At 61.4% G+C, this 14,202-nt stretch overlaps 2 protein-coding genes across 2 annotated transcripts in view; one reads left to right on the top strand and one right to left on the bottom strand.

Annotated features, from left to right (window-relative positions):
• Positions 1–6,397, top strand: part of LOC122389760 (protein O-mannosyl-transferase TMTC2-like) — a 65,994-nt gene extending 59,597 nt beyond the window's left edge. The window contains exons 8-10 of the mRNA XM_043382102.1: positions 3,426–3,604; positions 5,186–5,293; positions 5,844–6,397. Of these exons, the coding sequence (XP_043238037.1) occupies positions 3,426–3,604; positions 5,186–5,293; positions 5,844–5,918 (362 nt within the window). The 3' untranslated portion in view covers positions 5,919–6,397. The remainder of the gene's footprint in view (positions 1–3,425; positions 3,605–5,185; positions 5,294–5,843) is intronic.
• A 779-nt stretch (positions 6,398–7,176) lies between these two features.
• On the bottom strand, positions 7,177–13,818 carry LOC122389751 (bromodomain-containing protein 4-like). Its single transcript, XM_043382075.1, has 7 exons — positions 13,616–13,818; positions 12,657–13,376; positions 12,118–12,380; positions 10,861–11,864; positions 8,114–10,332; positions 7,495–7,618; positions 7,177–7,335 (listed from the first exon to the last, which is right to left on the bottom strand). The coding sequence occupies exons 1-7, from the start codon at positions 13,816–13,818 to the stop codon at positions 7,177–7,179; spliced, it is 4,692 nt and encodes a 1,563-aa protein (XP_043238010.1).
• Positions 13,819–14,202: the final 384 nt, after the last annotated feature.

Raw genomic sequence — 14,202 nt, 5'->3', positions numbered from 1 at the left:
CGGACACCGCACGAGAACTCAGTCGAGAGTTGAGACAGGCTCCACTCCGCACGGATCGGATCTGCGTTTACGTGATGCCGTGACTCCTAAAAGACTCAATAAACGTTTGCCAAATGTGGTCCGGGCACTATAAAAACATCTTTTTTCTGGGACAGTCGAAAAGTCGGCAATTCAAAATTTGTTTATTCGCACGGTATTATCATGAAAGTTATTATCATGCAAAATCATTTCTCATTGTTTTTGTTATCTATCCATTCTTATCGTATGGACATTATTTTTCGCAGTCCCTAAAATAGTATGTAACTTTGAAATATCCATCTTAGCCGGTGCATTTATCTGATGGGCCATAAACTATCTACAATTTATCAGATGTATACCGCTCGTGACAACGGTTGGAAAAATGTCGCTCAAAAATGTGAAGACGTCTAATGAAGAGCAATTTTTATAACATTCCCTTCCTCACACATATGCATACTTCAAGCGTGTATAGGATGAAAAATGAGAAGAAAAAGAACACCAATGCCGCGCCAGGCACCAAGACCGGCATTTGACCGGTTTCGGTAAATGAAGACAGACCTCAAACGCAGCAGCTTGCAGAAACTGGGAGCAACCTGTCTAGTCGCCGCCGTAAACGTGGTACTTAGCTCTCAGCAGGGCAGCCAGGGAAGCGGTGTCACCAGAACAGCAGCTCAGGCATGTCCCGAATCACTTACGAACACGGCACCTGTCATTCGTCCGTCCCGTCTCCCGAAATTGCGCCTCGTTTGGATGGGCGACATATGCGTTACGCCGGGAAGCCGTAAATAATGAAGCAGATAAAGTCGCGGTGAGACGGGAGGGGGTGCGTGGGCGCTTCATTTGCGGCTGGTCGACCGACTCCGGTCTGCAGCGGACCTGTCGCCGCTCGGGAAAACACGCCGACGTCGGTGGGACGTGTCGCCAACTGGTTTATCCGTCCGTGTTGTTAATTGGTGGCAAATGGCTGATGCTGCCGACCGCCGCGCCGGCCGGTGGACAGGCTGTCACCGACCGCCGCGCCGGGGAGAGAGGGGTGGCTGGAGTTCAGATGGTGTGGTCAGGGTAACATAAGATGATACTGAATTCGCATAAGTATCGCCTCAGTACCGGTATGCGAAACTCGCGATGGCAGTTTACTCCATTGCGGCAAACTGTTTGGCGATTCGCACCAATTCGGCAAACTGGTGAAAGCTAAAGTAATGTGTGGACGTTTTCGCTCAATTGCACATGTCGTATACGAGCATGCAGCAATGTTTGAACATCAGGAAAACAGCCAAATAAAATATAAACGTACCAATTAATAGGGAGAGCTGTGGCATTCTAACATCCGTTTAAAACACAGATGCACACCAGTAAACGGTCGTGGCAGCAATTTAAACCATGGGTATCTGGTAGATAACTGCAGTACCGGGATAAATGTATAACACAACGCTGCGCTTCATAAGGTCACAGGGCCGTCTATTTATATAGTAGGTTGAGCCCTCCGTCGTGTCCTGCCCGTCTCCCGTCTGTGCTGCTGTCTTGGGACGAGCGACAACAATGGTGCCACGTGACTGCTCGGCGCGCTCGGCGCTGAACGCTGCTCGCGGGCTGTGAGGGCGACACGGCGCTCCTGGGTGGGCCCCGTCGCGCCGGCCGCTCCGAAACTGTCCCCACCGGAGGGAGAGGAATGGCCCGCCGCCACCGTGCAGAGTGCTGATGTATTTAAGCGGTGACGCCGAGACTGACGTCATCGACAGTGACGTGACATCACCGACGGGTGACGTGTGACGCACCAGATACCGTCAATGTGACGTGACGCCGCTGTCTGCCGTGACGCAGCGTCCCGGCTGTGGTGAGCGCAAGCAGCCAACGGCTGATGAGGCGCCGAGGTTTCTGACAATCAGCCGGTCCATTGACATTATGTATTCTTAACACAGCGGCAAGTGTCAAAAAGTGAGCAATGTCGGCCATACAAGTGGTAGGCATCTGTAACCCTTGGAGCCAAGAAACGGTGGACGACAAGGGGACGGTGGACGACGAGTGGACGGTGGACGACGAGTGGACGTTGTATGACGAGTGGACAGTGGAACTGAGAGATCGGCGGACCGGCAGGGTCAGTTGATTAGGGTCAGAGCGGTCTGACACTGACTGCTGACCATCACACCATGCTTCTCTCTGGACGCCGATCGACAGCGAGAAACCGTTCCAGAGCGGAGGAGTGCGGCGAGGGGACGTCTCTGGTGAAGATGAGGGTCACAGTGGGGGACGCTGCCAGACTTGAGGGTAGCAAGATGGTAACTATTCTAGGGCATAGGAAGGCGACATTGAATTGGAGCTTGAGGTGGTTGACATTTCCAGTAAAAACGAGATTGAAAGATATCGAGATACGAAATAGCTGAGCCTTTCTAGGTAGCAGTGGGTAAAACGCGTGTAGGTATGTGGCCGTGAAGTTTTGACGATTTTAATCGATCCTCCGTCAGCAGCGACATCCTCAGTTCTTACAATCGTTCTCTCGTCAGTCCTCAGCGATTAATGACATCCTATCCAGGGGTCATGCCCGGTAGCCGACCCTGCCAGACCCTGCTGCTGCCGCCGTATACCTACTGCATTTAACCACATCATAAACGTGTCATGTTGATTGTAGATGTGATGCAAAACAGCCGTATCATCTGAATACAATGGCGGGCGGGCGGGCCGGCTGTGGCCCTCCTCTATAATTAGTACGGTGAGCCGTGCAGGGGGCGGGGGGGGGGGTATCTCCGGGTCAGCTTCCACCGGGAGTGGCGTGACGTCACTAGCCGCTCAGCGTCTCCAGAAATTGCCCGTTTGCCTAGTAAGATATCCGTTTCAGATTCCAGGTGTTAAGGGTTCGGCGAAAAGGGCTTCTGTCGTCTGTTGCTGTCCCGTGCTTAGGTAGGTACCTACTGTATAGGTACACCCGCACGGACGGAGCCCCATAAGGGACAAGGCATTAAGTGACCGTTGCAGCTGACTTCCAAGTGACATATGTTTTTTTTTTTTTGGGGGGGGGGGTTAGGCCCTTTCGGTCGACAAGACCATTGCAGAGCCGGAAGGATGATAGGAATTAGGGGGAGACATTGGTCTGGGCAGGCACCCTAGAGAGTCGCCGGGGCTGAGCCCGTCCAAATGGACAGGCCGACCAGCCCCCTGAGCACTCTCTGCACCCGGCTACGGGGTGCAGCTCCCTCGGGAGCAGCGGTGCCGCTCCAAGGGAGCAGCCCGCATGAGATAAAGTTGCCTGTCCAGCCCGGAGGGGGCTGGGGTGTTGGGGAGCAGGATTTCAGTATCCTGAGGATAGGAGCACGGAACGGTGTGACATATGTTATCCGGATCATTGAACAACAATCATAAGTTTGAGGCTCTCGCCTATCCGGGCTGACTGTTTCTCCTCCGTTCGCCGACAGGTCAGTTCCTGGCCGATGCCGACCGGCCGCAGGAGGCTGCTGACATCTACCGGCGGGCGGCCGAACTAGCGCCGCACGAGTACGAGATGGTGTTCAACGCTGCCAACATTCTCCGCCAGGCGGCGCGCAACGAGGAGGCCGAACACTACTACCGGATCGCCGTCCGGCTCCGGCCCAATGTGAGAGTCGCCCCGCGGTCCGCCGCCCGCGGTCCTCTCCCCGACCTCCGTACCAACTGTCCAATAGTGATGTCCGCCCGGCTCCGCCCCAATACGAGGATCGCATCGTGGTCAATAACTACAGGGTGCGTCATAAGTTCTGGTACACTTTTTCTTTTAGTAATAAAAAGAGTTACAACAGGTTTACAGAGTTGAGTATTTCAGTAGAGGATCTTTATGAAGTTAAGTCAAAGCATGTGTGATATCATGAAAAAATATTAACTTGATGAGCCTTAATTAAACAAATGGTAACTGACCGCCCGACAGCTAAGTGCACACCATGCCGCCTTTCTCCCTAACAAAGAAAGTTCGCGGGGCCATCGTCTGCATGAAGATGGCGGATATCTCGGTAGCAAAGATATGTCGCACGCTTCGCTGCACGCGGAATCGTGTGTATCGGATGTGGACCCGGTACCAGGAGAGTCTCCTGGTAGTGGAGACCCAGAGTACCGGAGACCGATTCTGTTCCGGCTGCCCCCGGTCCGCCCACACGCCTCAGCTGAAAGCCGCGGTTCGCAGCCGGATTGTCCGCAACCCCGAGTGTCCCATGCGCCAAATGGCCCGGGACCTTAATGTGTCCGAGCGTTCCATGCGCAGACTCATTTCTAAGGATATCCGCGTGAAAAGCCTCCGCAAGAAGCACGTTCACTCCCTCAACGCTGCACAGCGCCACATACGGAAGGAAAGCGCTCTCAAGCTCCTCCGGACCGGGGGCGGCCGGAACGGAATCGGTCTCCGGTACTCTGGGTCTCCTGGTACCGGGTCCACGTCCGATATACAAGATTCCGCGTGCAGCGAAGCGCGCGACATATCTTTGCTACCGAGATATCCGCCATCTTCATGCAGACGATGGCCCCGCGAACTTCCTTTGTTGGGGAGAAAGGCGCCATGGTGTGCACTTAGCTGTCGGACGTTCAGTTACCATTTGTTTCATTAAGGCTCAGCTAGTAAATATTTTTTTTTTCATGATATTACACGTGTTTTGACTTAACTTCATAGAGATCCTCTACTGAAATACTCAACTCTGTAAACCTGTTGTAACTCTTTTTATTAATAAAAGAAAAAGTGTACCAGAACTTATGACGCACCCTGTAAATCCTTGATCTCCGGTAACCTGACGAGTGCTGAGATCCGTCCGGCTCCAGATCAATGTTAGGCTCGTCCCGCGGTCCGCCGCCTGCTCCCAGACTTCCAACAAACTGTCCTGGCGCGGGCCGACGTCCGGCCGGGCTGCCGCGTACCCAGCCCCATCTAGAACTATCAGCCCGGATTATAGTCCGCGTGTGCCGAGCTCGTGTTTTGTCACGCGAGTCCTGTCAGAGTGTCTAAATGCCCCTCATGTTTACGGGCTTCGTACGTCCGATGTCCCGTTCGTGACCAGCTCAATGTGTTTAACATTACCCTGACCGTCTAAATTTGGCTGCCGATTTGTTCAGTCAGCTCGTTCTGGTCGGTAACGGAAGGTCGCCGTCCCCCATAAGTCAGTGGTGAGGCCTCGATGGTTCATATAATGACCGAGGGTGTCGCCGTGTCTCTCCACAGGAGGCCACCAGTCATATGAACCTGGGCGCGATGCTGCACGTGAACGGGAAGCTGGAGGAGGCCGAACAGTCGTACCTGGCCGCGCTGCGCATCCGACCCGACGAACAGGTAACTATGGTTCAACGGCCGCCCACCCCTCCCCAGGGCGGGAAACGGTGGATACATGTTCATTGCTCAGCCATTCTTCCTGCAGTGGGCACAATACGAGCTCAATGCCCCCTCCCCTCAACTCGGTAGTCCTCGCCCCCTCTCGGGGCATTGCGACTCACCCCATCCCCCGACCGTAACCGGGAAGAAGAAATGGCTCAGTCTCCAGAGGGTGACTGCACCGAGTATCTGGCTTAGGATGACTCAGGGCCTGAATTAGATCTAGTAATTGATGAGCGTCGTGCAGTATTGATGTTTGGCTGCTGCTCGAAGGCAGGCTGCGTCAGGTGAAACGTCTTCCTTGCTAACATCGCCCCTCAGGTCCGCCGACTCAGTGACTGTCCTCAGTCCTGCCTTCCGTCCCTGGCACCGAACCCAGCCGACCCCCCGTTCCGTCCGCGGCACTGGGCCCGGCTGACCGCGCCCAGTACCGTCCGCTGCACACGTAGCGACTGTCCTGTCACCCGTCCCGATACTGCGCCCAGCTGACCCCCCGTTCTGTCCGCGGCAGATCACCAAGACGAACCTGCAGAAGCTGCGCCACCTGTTCTCAAAGAGCCGGAAGGGCGGCAGCCGCCGGCGATGAGGGCGGCCAACGCGTCCTTCGTCTGTGATACCGACCGGGGCGCGGGCCGCCGCCGCCCGGCCTCACCCACACCAAAGAAAGACGAGCGCCGCGCCGCGCCGCCGCCGGCCAGCCCCGGGGCTCCGCCCTGACCGGCCGGCAGGGGGCGGCGCGGCCGCTCCTCTGACGTACTTTCCCCGAGTGGTCAACTCATGCTGTGGTGCGCGGCGGTAGGGAGGTTGTTTTTTAATTTAATCATCAGAAGGTATTACTCTAGGACTGTGGAGGCAATATGTCGTCGGACAGCGCCAGCCGTGATACGCGGCGCTTCTCTCGGGTCCGCGCGTTGTTTGTTGTGCTGAGCCGTGGGCCGCGGACGCGGGGGAAGGACTCCAGCCGGCCGCGGCGGGTCGGGCGGCGGAGCTGCGAGCGACCGCCAACCATCTGTGATTATGTATGTGCTACTAGCTGTCATAGACAATATATGTTATACTCGTTGATCGTGCTGTGTTGTTAGCTGCCACACATCGTACACTGTCGGTCGACTTCCCGAACGATTATATAACCCTGTGATTCACATTTGCCCAAGGATTTTCACTGACTCCGCTGAGATCACGAACAATCTGTCACGGCCTCTCGGTCACGGTTCCAAACACCTCAGACATTGAAACAGGTCGGCTGCACCACTTCCACAATGTTATTACCACGGGCGCTCGCCACACGACACTGCGTACAAAACACGCACCACCCGACCTCCCACACCACGCCGAGTACCTACACCAACCGATCTGAAGCACGATGACATGGGTCAACCAATAAACAGCTCTGTCGCGCCGGCGCACGACAATAACAATGAATCACGACGGGCGCGGCGGCCGACCGCCGATGAGTGGGTCGGACGCCAGTAGCGCGCCACCGTGACTGACACCAAAAATGAAGCGTACGTTTCAGACATGGCGCAAGCACCTAAAATATACAAGCGGAGTAAAATGCAGCCTTTGTACAGGGGCCGCGCTGGGGCGGCCCGGCGAGTGGTAGCGCGCGCCTACGCAACTCAGCGAGGCGAGTTCCAAAGCGGGCTCCTGACGTCAGCTCGGTTAGTGGCAGAGTGACGTCATCGGCCCGTCGTCCCGGGTCTCTCGGCGGTACAGGCAGATCTAAAAGGGTGCACAGGACAATACCAAACAGCTCTGATCCCCTCCCTCCCCTCCCGCGGGCGCCGAGAGGCACCCCGATTGCATCCCGTCCGTGGCGGGCTATCACAGCTGCCGGCCGGCGCTCAGAAGAACGGGCTGCGGGTCACGCCCGGCGGCTGGAACGGCTGGCGCAGCGACGAGAGCGGGTAGCCGGGCGGATAGCCGCCGGCCGCCGCGCCCATCAGGCCCATCATAGCGGCGCCGGCCTGGTGCTGGCGCAGCAGCTCCTGCTGCCGGTAGTACTGCTGGTACGAGGCCAGCGGGCTGTCCGAGCTCAGCGGGTGGCCGCGCCCGCCGAACGGCGGCGTCAGCAGCGGCGCCGGCTGGCCGGCCGGCGAGCCGCCGCCGCGCGCCGGCCCGCCGCCCGCCGGGTTCTGGTGCGCCGGCTGCGGCGAGCGCGCCTGGCCCAGCAGGTACGGGTAGCCGGCGCCGCCGCCCAGCGCGTGCGACTGGAAGCCGGCGGCGCCGAGCCCCAGCGCGCCGTAGCCGCCGCCCGACATGAGGCCGCTCAGGTTCAGACCGCCGCTGGCCGACGAGACGGCCGCAGAGGAGACGGGCGCCAGCGAGGGCCGCGCCGCGCCGTCCTGCCGACCGGCCGCCGCCTGCTGCTGCGGCGGCGCCGACTGCTGCTGCTGCTGCTGCTGAGCCTGCTGAGCTTGCTGCTGCTGGAATGCTTTCATCGACTGCTGTTGCTGGTGGTACAGCTGCATGTGCGGACTGGCCATCTGTTTGTAGTAGGACACGGAGCTGTCTCCCCAGGGGATCTGGGCGGACGGCATGGACGAAGGAACAGAGTCCTGCACGTCAGACTGCTCACCAGACAGCCGCTGCTGCTGCTGCTGCTGCTGCTGTTGTTGTTGTTGTTGTTGCTGCTGCTGCTGCTGTTGTTGCTGCTGTTGCTGTTGTTGTTGTTGCTGCATCTGTTGCATTTGCTGGATCTGCTGTTGCCTCTGCTGCTGTTGACGTTGTTGCATTTGTTGTTGCATTTGCTGCTGTTGCATTTGTTGCATTTGCTGTTGCATTTGCTGCTGTTGCTGTTGTCGTTGTTGCTGCTGTTGCTGCTGTAGTTGTTGCTGTTGCTGCTGTTGTTGTTGCTGTTGCTCCTGTTGCATTCTTTCTTTTTCGCTCTGCTGCTCAGCCATTTTCATTTTTTGTTTCTGTTCGAGCAGTTTCACCTGCTGCTCCAGCTGCAGCTTCTGTTGCATTACCTTCTGCTGCTGCAGCGCCGCTTGCTGCTGCTGCTCGGCGGCCTGCTGCTGCTGCTGTTCAGCCGCCTGCTGCTGCTGCTGCTGCTGCGGCAGGCGGGTGACCAGCTGGGACAGGTGCGCCAGGTTGCCGGGCAGCTGGCCGGCCGCCGGCGCGGGGTACTGCGGCGGCGGAGGGCCCGGCGGCGGCGACTGACGCTGCGCCTGCTGCTGCGGCGGCGGCGGCGGAGCAGGCGGCGGCTCCTGCGGCACGCGCTTCTTCAGCGGATAGCCGGGCCGCTCGTCCTGCGCCGGAGTCTGGCCGGCCGGGGTGGCAGCCGGGGCCGGGGGAGCGGCGGGTACCTCAGCAGCGGGCCGGCCGGCCGGCGGCGGCGGCCCGCTCGGACTGCCCACGGCGGGTGCCGGCCGCTCCACAGACCCGCTGGGACTGGACAGGTCGGTGGCGGAGGCCGGGCTGGCCGTGGTCGCTCCCGGCCGGGACACCGCCGGCGCCGGACTGGACACGGAGGCCTGCGGGGCCGCCTGTCCGGCCCGCGGTCCGGACGGCGGAGTCTGACTCACTGAGGTGCCAGGCGGTGACCGCAGAGAGCCGCCGCCGGGGCTGGCGCCGGGCCGGGCCGCCGGGGAGGACAGCGGCTCCGTCTGCCGGGCCGCCGGGCCCGCCACCTGGGGGCTGGCCGGACCGCGCGGCGGGCTGCCGCGCGCCTCCGCCGGCGAGGACACGCTGGCCACCGAGCCGGGCCGCGCGCGCGGAGACTTGTCCGGACTGGCCGTCTTGGCGGCCACGTCCTGATAGAAGCCGGGCTTGGCGGCGCCCACCAGCCGAGCTGTGTCCACGGCAGGCGCGTGCTGCGGCGAGAAGGCCGGCGAGCGCTGCGCCGCCTCCGCCGGCGACACGATGCCGCCGGCCGGCGTCAGCGGCGACTTCTCGCTCTCCGAGCTGGTGACGTAGAAGGGCGAGCGGCCGCCGGCGGCCGGCTCCAGCCGCTGGCTCTCGCGCGCCTTCACCTGCAGCCGCACCTTCTCCAGTTCGTCGTCGTCGTACTCGTACGGATCAGCGTCCGGCTGTGGCGGCGCCGGCGGCGGCGAGGCGGCGCGTCGCCAGCGCGGCCGCGCCGGGGAGGCAGGCTTGGCTGCCGGCGCGGCCGGAGGTTTGGCGGGGGATTGAGCGGCGTTCGGCGCTGCTGCTGGCGGCGGCTGGGACGCCTGGGAGCTCGGCTGAGGGACCGCCGGCGCCGGAGGGGGCTGCGGGGCGTCCGCCGGGGCCCGCGTCACGGCCGGAGCGGGGGCAGGGGCAGACGCCGCAGGAGGAGCGGGGGCGGGGGAGGAGGTGGGGACCGGAGCCGCAGCGGAGGCGGGAGTGGCCGGCGGTGTGGGCGCCACCTTCCGTGGCTCCGACTCGGCGCGTTTCTTCTGCTCCGGCGGCGGCGGCCGCTTCACGCGCGCCACCGAGGGTGCCGCCGGCGGTTCCGGAGCCGCCTGAGAGCGGAACGCGTGGAACCAGGCGCTCAGGTTGGGCGTGGCCGACTTTTTGAGCACGGGCAGCTCGCTGCCCACCTCTGGCTCGACGATCAGCTTCGGCGGCTCGTCGTCGCGCCGCTCGGGCAGCACGGGTTCGGCCTTGAGCCGTTTGCCGACCATCTCCTCCCAGAGCTCCTCGCCGGTTCGCTCCGGCTCCTGGTACTCGCCGCGGCTGCCGAGCACCTTGCCCATGGTGAGGCCGGGCCGGCCGGCCAGCAGCGTGGTGCCGCTGCCGCGACTGTCCCGCACCCGCGAGATCAGCTGGCCCAGCTTGGCACTCTCCTCCTTGGAGATGCAGCGGCTGCTGAAGAGCGGCTTGGCGCGCGGGCCGCGCGAGTCGACGGTCGGTCGGGGCGCCGGCGCCGGCGACGGTCGGCTGAGCGCCGGATCGACGGCCGGCGGCTGCCGCCAGATGGCACTGTCGTCACTGTCCGACCCGGAGCCCGGCAGGGGGGACGGCGAGCGAGAGCGGGCCTCCGCCGGACCCTCGGCCGCGCCCGACGCCGGAGAGTCCTGCCGGCACAGGGAGCAGCCGTCAGACCAGTCCGGGCCAACAGCTGGACGACATTGAGCCGGTGAATGTATAACTAGACCGAAGCTACGGGGCTAGTGCTGCTTGAAGAGATAAAGCTCCGCACTGATGATGCTGAACAAACGACATACATAATACTAGCTAAGACACAGAAACGGAAAGGGCAATATGCATAGGCGTTTGCGTGCAACACTGCTACAGGATAAGTTGTTTTTCTGTTGCTCAGTAGATAGAGCGACAAATAAGATTTAGACATGTTAGTACAATAACAGAAAACTATTTTAGAAAGTAATTATGACGCCTGAGTTTAGCAGCATCGCTTGGAAGACAATTAATCGGCATGCCAAAAAAAAAAGATAGTCCCTACTGTAACTTTCAATCCTAGGATGATAACTTAACTCAAAATAGATCAAAACCATAAATCGTAATTCAAATAACATTCAATCTAGAGCGGTCAGAATTGCTTCATTCTGACAGATTCAGCCCCATCCGCAGCAGCCGCGGCTCACCTTGGCCGAGTCGGCCGCGCGCCGCTCACTCTCCCGCCTCTCCCGCTCTCGCCGTTTCCGTTTCTTCTTCTTGCTGCTCTTCTTCTCCCTGCTGTCCGTCCGCGACCTCTTTTCGCTCTTCCTCCTGAGCTCGCGGTCGGGCCGCTCGGCGCCGGAGCCGGACTCCTCGGCGGTTTTCTCCGACTCCCTGTCGGCGGCCTCGCGGGACGAGTTCCGCTCCTCCCTCTCGGCCGCCGCCAGCCGCCGGCGCCGCATCTTGGCCGCGAATATCCGGCCCTGGGCGATGGCCTTTTTCGGGGAGCCGCCGTCGCTCTCGTCAGAGGACGCTGACACGGCCGGGGCGGGGGCGGGGGCGGGGGCGGGGGCGGTGGGCGGCGGTGTGCGCGGCGGCGGCGAGGCCCTCAGCGGGCGTCGCGGCGGCCGGCGTACCGTCGGCTCCTCCTCCGACTCCTCTCTGAACGTGTACGCGTCGCCCTCGGAGGCCTGACTGGCGGGCCGCGGCGGCGGCGGCGGCGGCAGCTGCCGGGGCGGCTTCCTGGCCAGCTGCCGCCGCCGGCCGCGACCGCTCGGGATCGCCTTCACGGGGCCGATCACGGTCTCGGGGGCCCGCGCGGCGGACCGCGCCCCCGCCGGCGGAGGGGACTTGACCGGCGACGGCGGCGTCTTCAGCAGGTTATCGAACATCTTCTCCGTGTCCTCCTTGGAGGGCGGCTTCGACCTGGGCGAGGCCAGCAGCTCGTCGTCACTGTAGTCGATCTCGGCGGCCGCGGCGGACTTTTTGCGACCCCTGCCGGTCGCGGCGGCCTTGGCGCCCCGGCCGCGCCGCCGCCCGGTGGACCCTGCCGAGCCGGCGGCGGGGCGGGCGGCCGACCGGCGCGCCGAGCCGGGCGTCACCTGCGACACGTCGATCAGAATCTCCTCCTCGTCGTCGTCGCCCGTGTCAAGGAACTTGTGGCACGCCTTGTGGAACGCCGCCTCGATGTTCATCACCATCTCCGTGTACTCTGAAATGATGCATGCAAACCAGCGGCGTCAATGGTAGGCAGACAATTGGACAATTAGCGAGCAGAAAACGGTACAAAGTAATAAATCTTGACATGAATATTGCTGAATTGAAATAAAGAGATGAGCTTAATTTCGATTTCGACATTCATAATTTCGACGTTGAACATATCCCCAAGGTGGAGAGTGTCAGAACCTTTTCATTGACCTCCGACGGAAGCCCGTCCCGCCCTCCGCCGACATCCTCGGTCTCACCGTTCTCCAGGCCGTTGTAGAGTTTGCAGTTGTCGACAATCAGTTTGAAGTCGGCCTCGAACTGCTGCCTGGTCTGGTACACACCGGCATCCAGCCTGCTCTCCAGCTTGTTTAGGTCCATCGGCCGGCGGATGACGGCGTAGTAATTAGGCGCGTACTCCTCCTCGACCGGGTCCTGGAACGGCCAGGCCTCCTCGTGCGCTTTGACCGCCTCCAGCACCTTGTACATGCCCACGCGCAGCTCCTCGTCTGTCTGTAACACTCTGCGGACGAAATGGAGGGCGGAGGGTGAGCAGGCAGCGCAGGGTACTAGAGCGTGGGGTTTGAGCGCAGACATAAACATCGTGCTGACGAACTTAACAGGACAGCACTAGAACTTCACTGCATGCCATATGTATATTTAATCATAGGTAGTCCTGCCAACATTCCTTGTTAGTTAACTAGCCCAATCAAAGCACTGCAGTAACAATGCCCGCAGATCCTTGCTTACCAAACCGCACCCAAATGGAAGGAAGAAATCTACCCCATTCTTTACTCACATTGCCGAGCTGCGTATCTTGTTGGCCGATCCGTTGAGCGGCGGTGCCTTCCGATCGGGCTCGTCGTCAGCGGCGCTGGCGCGCCGGCCGGCCGGTCGCGGGGTCCCGGCCGCCGCCTTCTTCCGGCCTCCCGACGGCGTGTACTCGTCCTCGTCAGAGAGGTGAGCCGACTTCCTGGGCCGGCCGGGCCGCCGCGGCGCGCTGCCGCCGCCGGCAGCCGGCGAGGCCGAGCGCCGCGGAGACGAGACGCTGCCCACCGGGGACGAGCGGCCGCCGGCAGACGCCGGGGACGCCTTCCGGGACGCCTTGGTGGCGGGAGTCTTTTGTGATGATTTTGATGATGATGGCGTCTTTTCAGATGATTTTGTGGAAGATGAGGGTTTGTCTAATGATCTAGCAGATGAAGGAGACTTTTGTGACGACTTTGAGGATGAAGAGTCTGAGTTCTTGAGCGCTGCCTTGGATGGGACGGGCGTCTTTTTGGACGCCTTTGTAGCCTTAGCAGTGGCGACTGGGGCAGGTGTCGCCGGCGAGGCCTTCCTCGCAGCCTTTTTAGCGGAGCTGGGCGGCGGCTCGGCAGCGGCGGGCGAGGGCGAGTGGTCGGGAGTCGGGGAGTCGGCCGCGCCGCCCCGCGACCCGCGCGGCCGCCCCCGTCGACCGGTGCCACCCTGCTCCTTCTTCTCCTGGGCCGCTATCAGTGCTATCGCCTGACGAATGAACCTGTGGGCAGTGAAAGACGATCAGGTCACTGGAGACGTTCACAACCATCCAACACCAAAAACGAATGATGGCAAACTTACCGACACCATAACTAAAGTAACGTATCTGAAAGTAATCATGCTTCACTCGAAACAAAAACTGAGAGCCCAAAATCAACATAATACAACACGAACAAAGTAAAATTAAAAACTACAAGTAAACTACTATCGATCATTCATTTTAGGAGTCGCCCCACTCACTCATCCTCGTCAGCGTCTGCGGCGGTGCGGCCCTTGGCGCGCCGCGGCCGTTTGGGCGCCGGCTCCTCCCTCTGCTCCGGCTCCTCCCGTCCTCGCTTCCCGGCCTTATGGGAGCCGGTGGCCGCCGGGTCCGAGCGCCGCGGACTCCTCGACTTCTTGGCGCCGGACGCCGCGGGCTCGACGGCGGCGGGAGATTCCTCCATCGCGGCACCATCAGCGTCAGCGGTCTCCGCGGCGGCTGACGAGGACGCCGGGCTCTGATGCGCCGCCTTCTTGGGCGGCCGACCCCGCGATTTGGCGGCTGGCGCGGCAGGGGAGACGGAGGGCGACTGCGAGGGCTTCCTGGCCGGCCGGCCGCGCGGTTTGCCCGTGGACGCTGCGGGGGAGACTGATGGCGACTGAGACGGCTTCCTGCCTGGCCGGCCGCGCGGTTTGCCGGCGGCAGGAGGCGAGGTGGAAGGCGAAGGCGACGCCTTCCTGGGCGGCCGTCCCCGGGCCCTGCCGGCCGCCGCGGGCGGAGAGCGGGTGGCGGCGCCGCCGGCCGGCTCCTCCCTCCTGGCCGAGCCCGGGGACGGCGACGTCTGGCC

The sequence above is a fragment of the Amphibalanus amphitrite genome, unplaced genomic scaffold (genome assembly GCF_019059575.1).
Source record: "Amphibalanus amphitrite isolate SeventyFive unplaced genomic scaffold, NRLGWU_Aamphi_draft 000370F_arrow, whole genome shotgun sequence".
NCBI lineage: Eukaryota > Metazoa > Arthropoda > Thecostraca > Balanomorpha > Balanidae > Amphibalanus > Amphibalanus amphitrite.
Note: the sequence above shows the minus strand (reverse complement) of the source record. Positions and strands in the feature narration are given on the sequence as shown.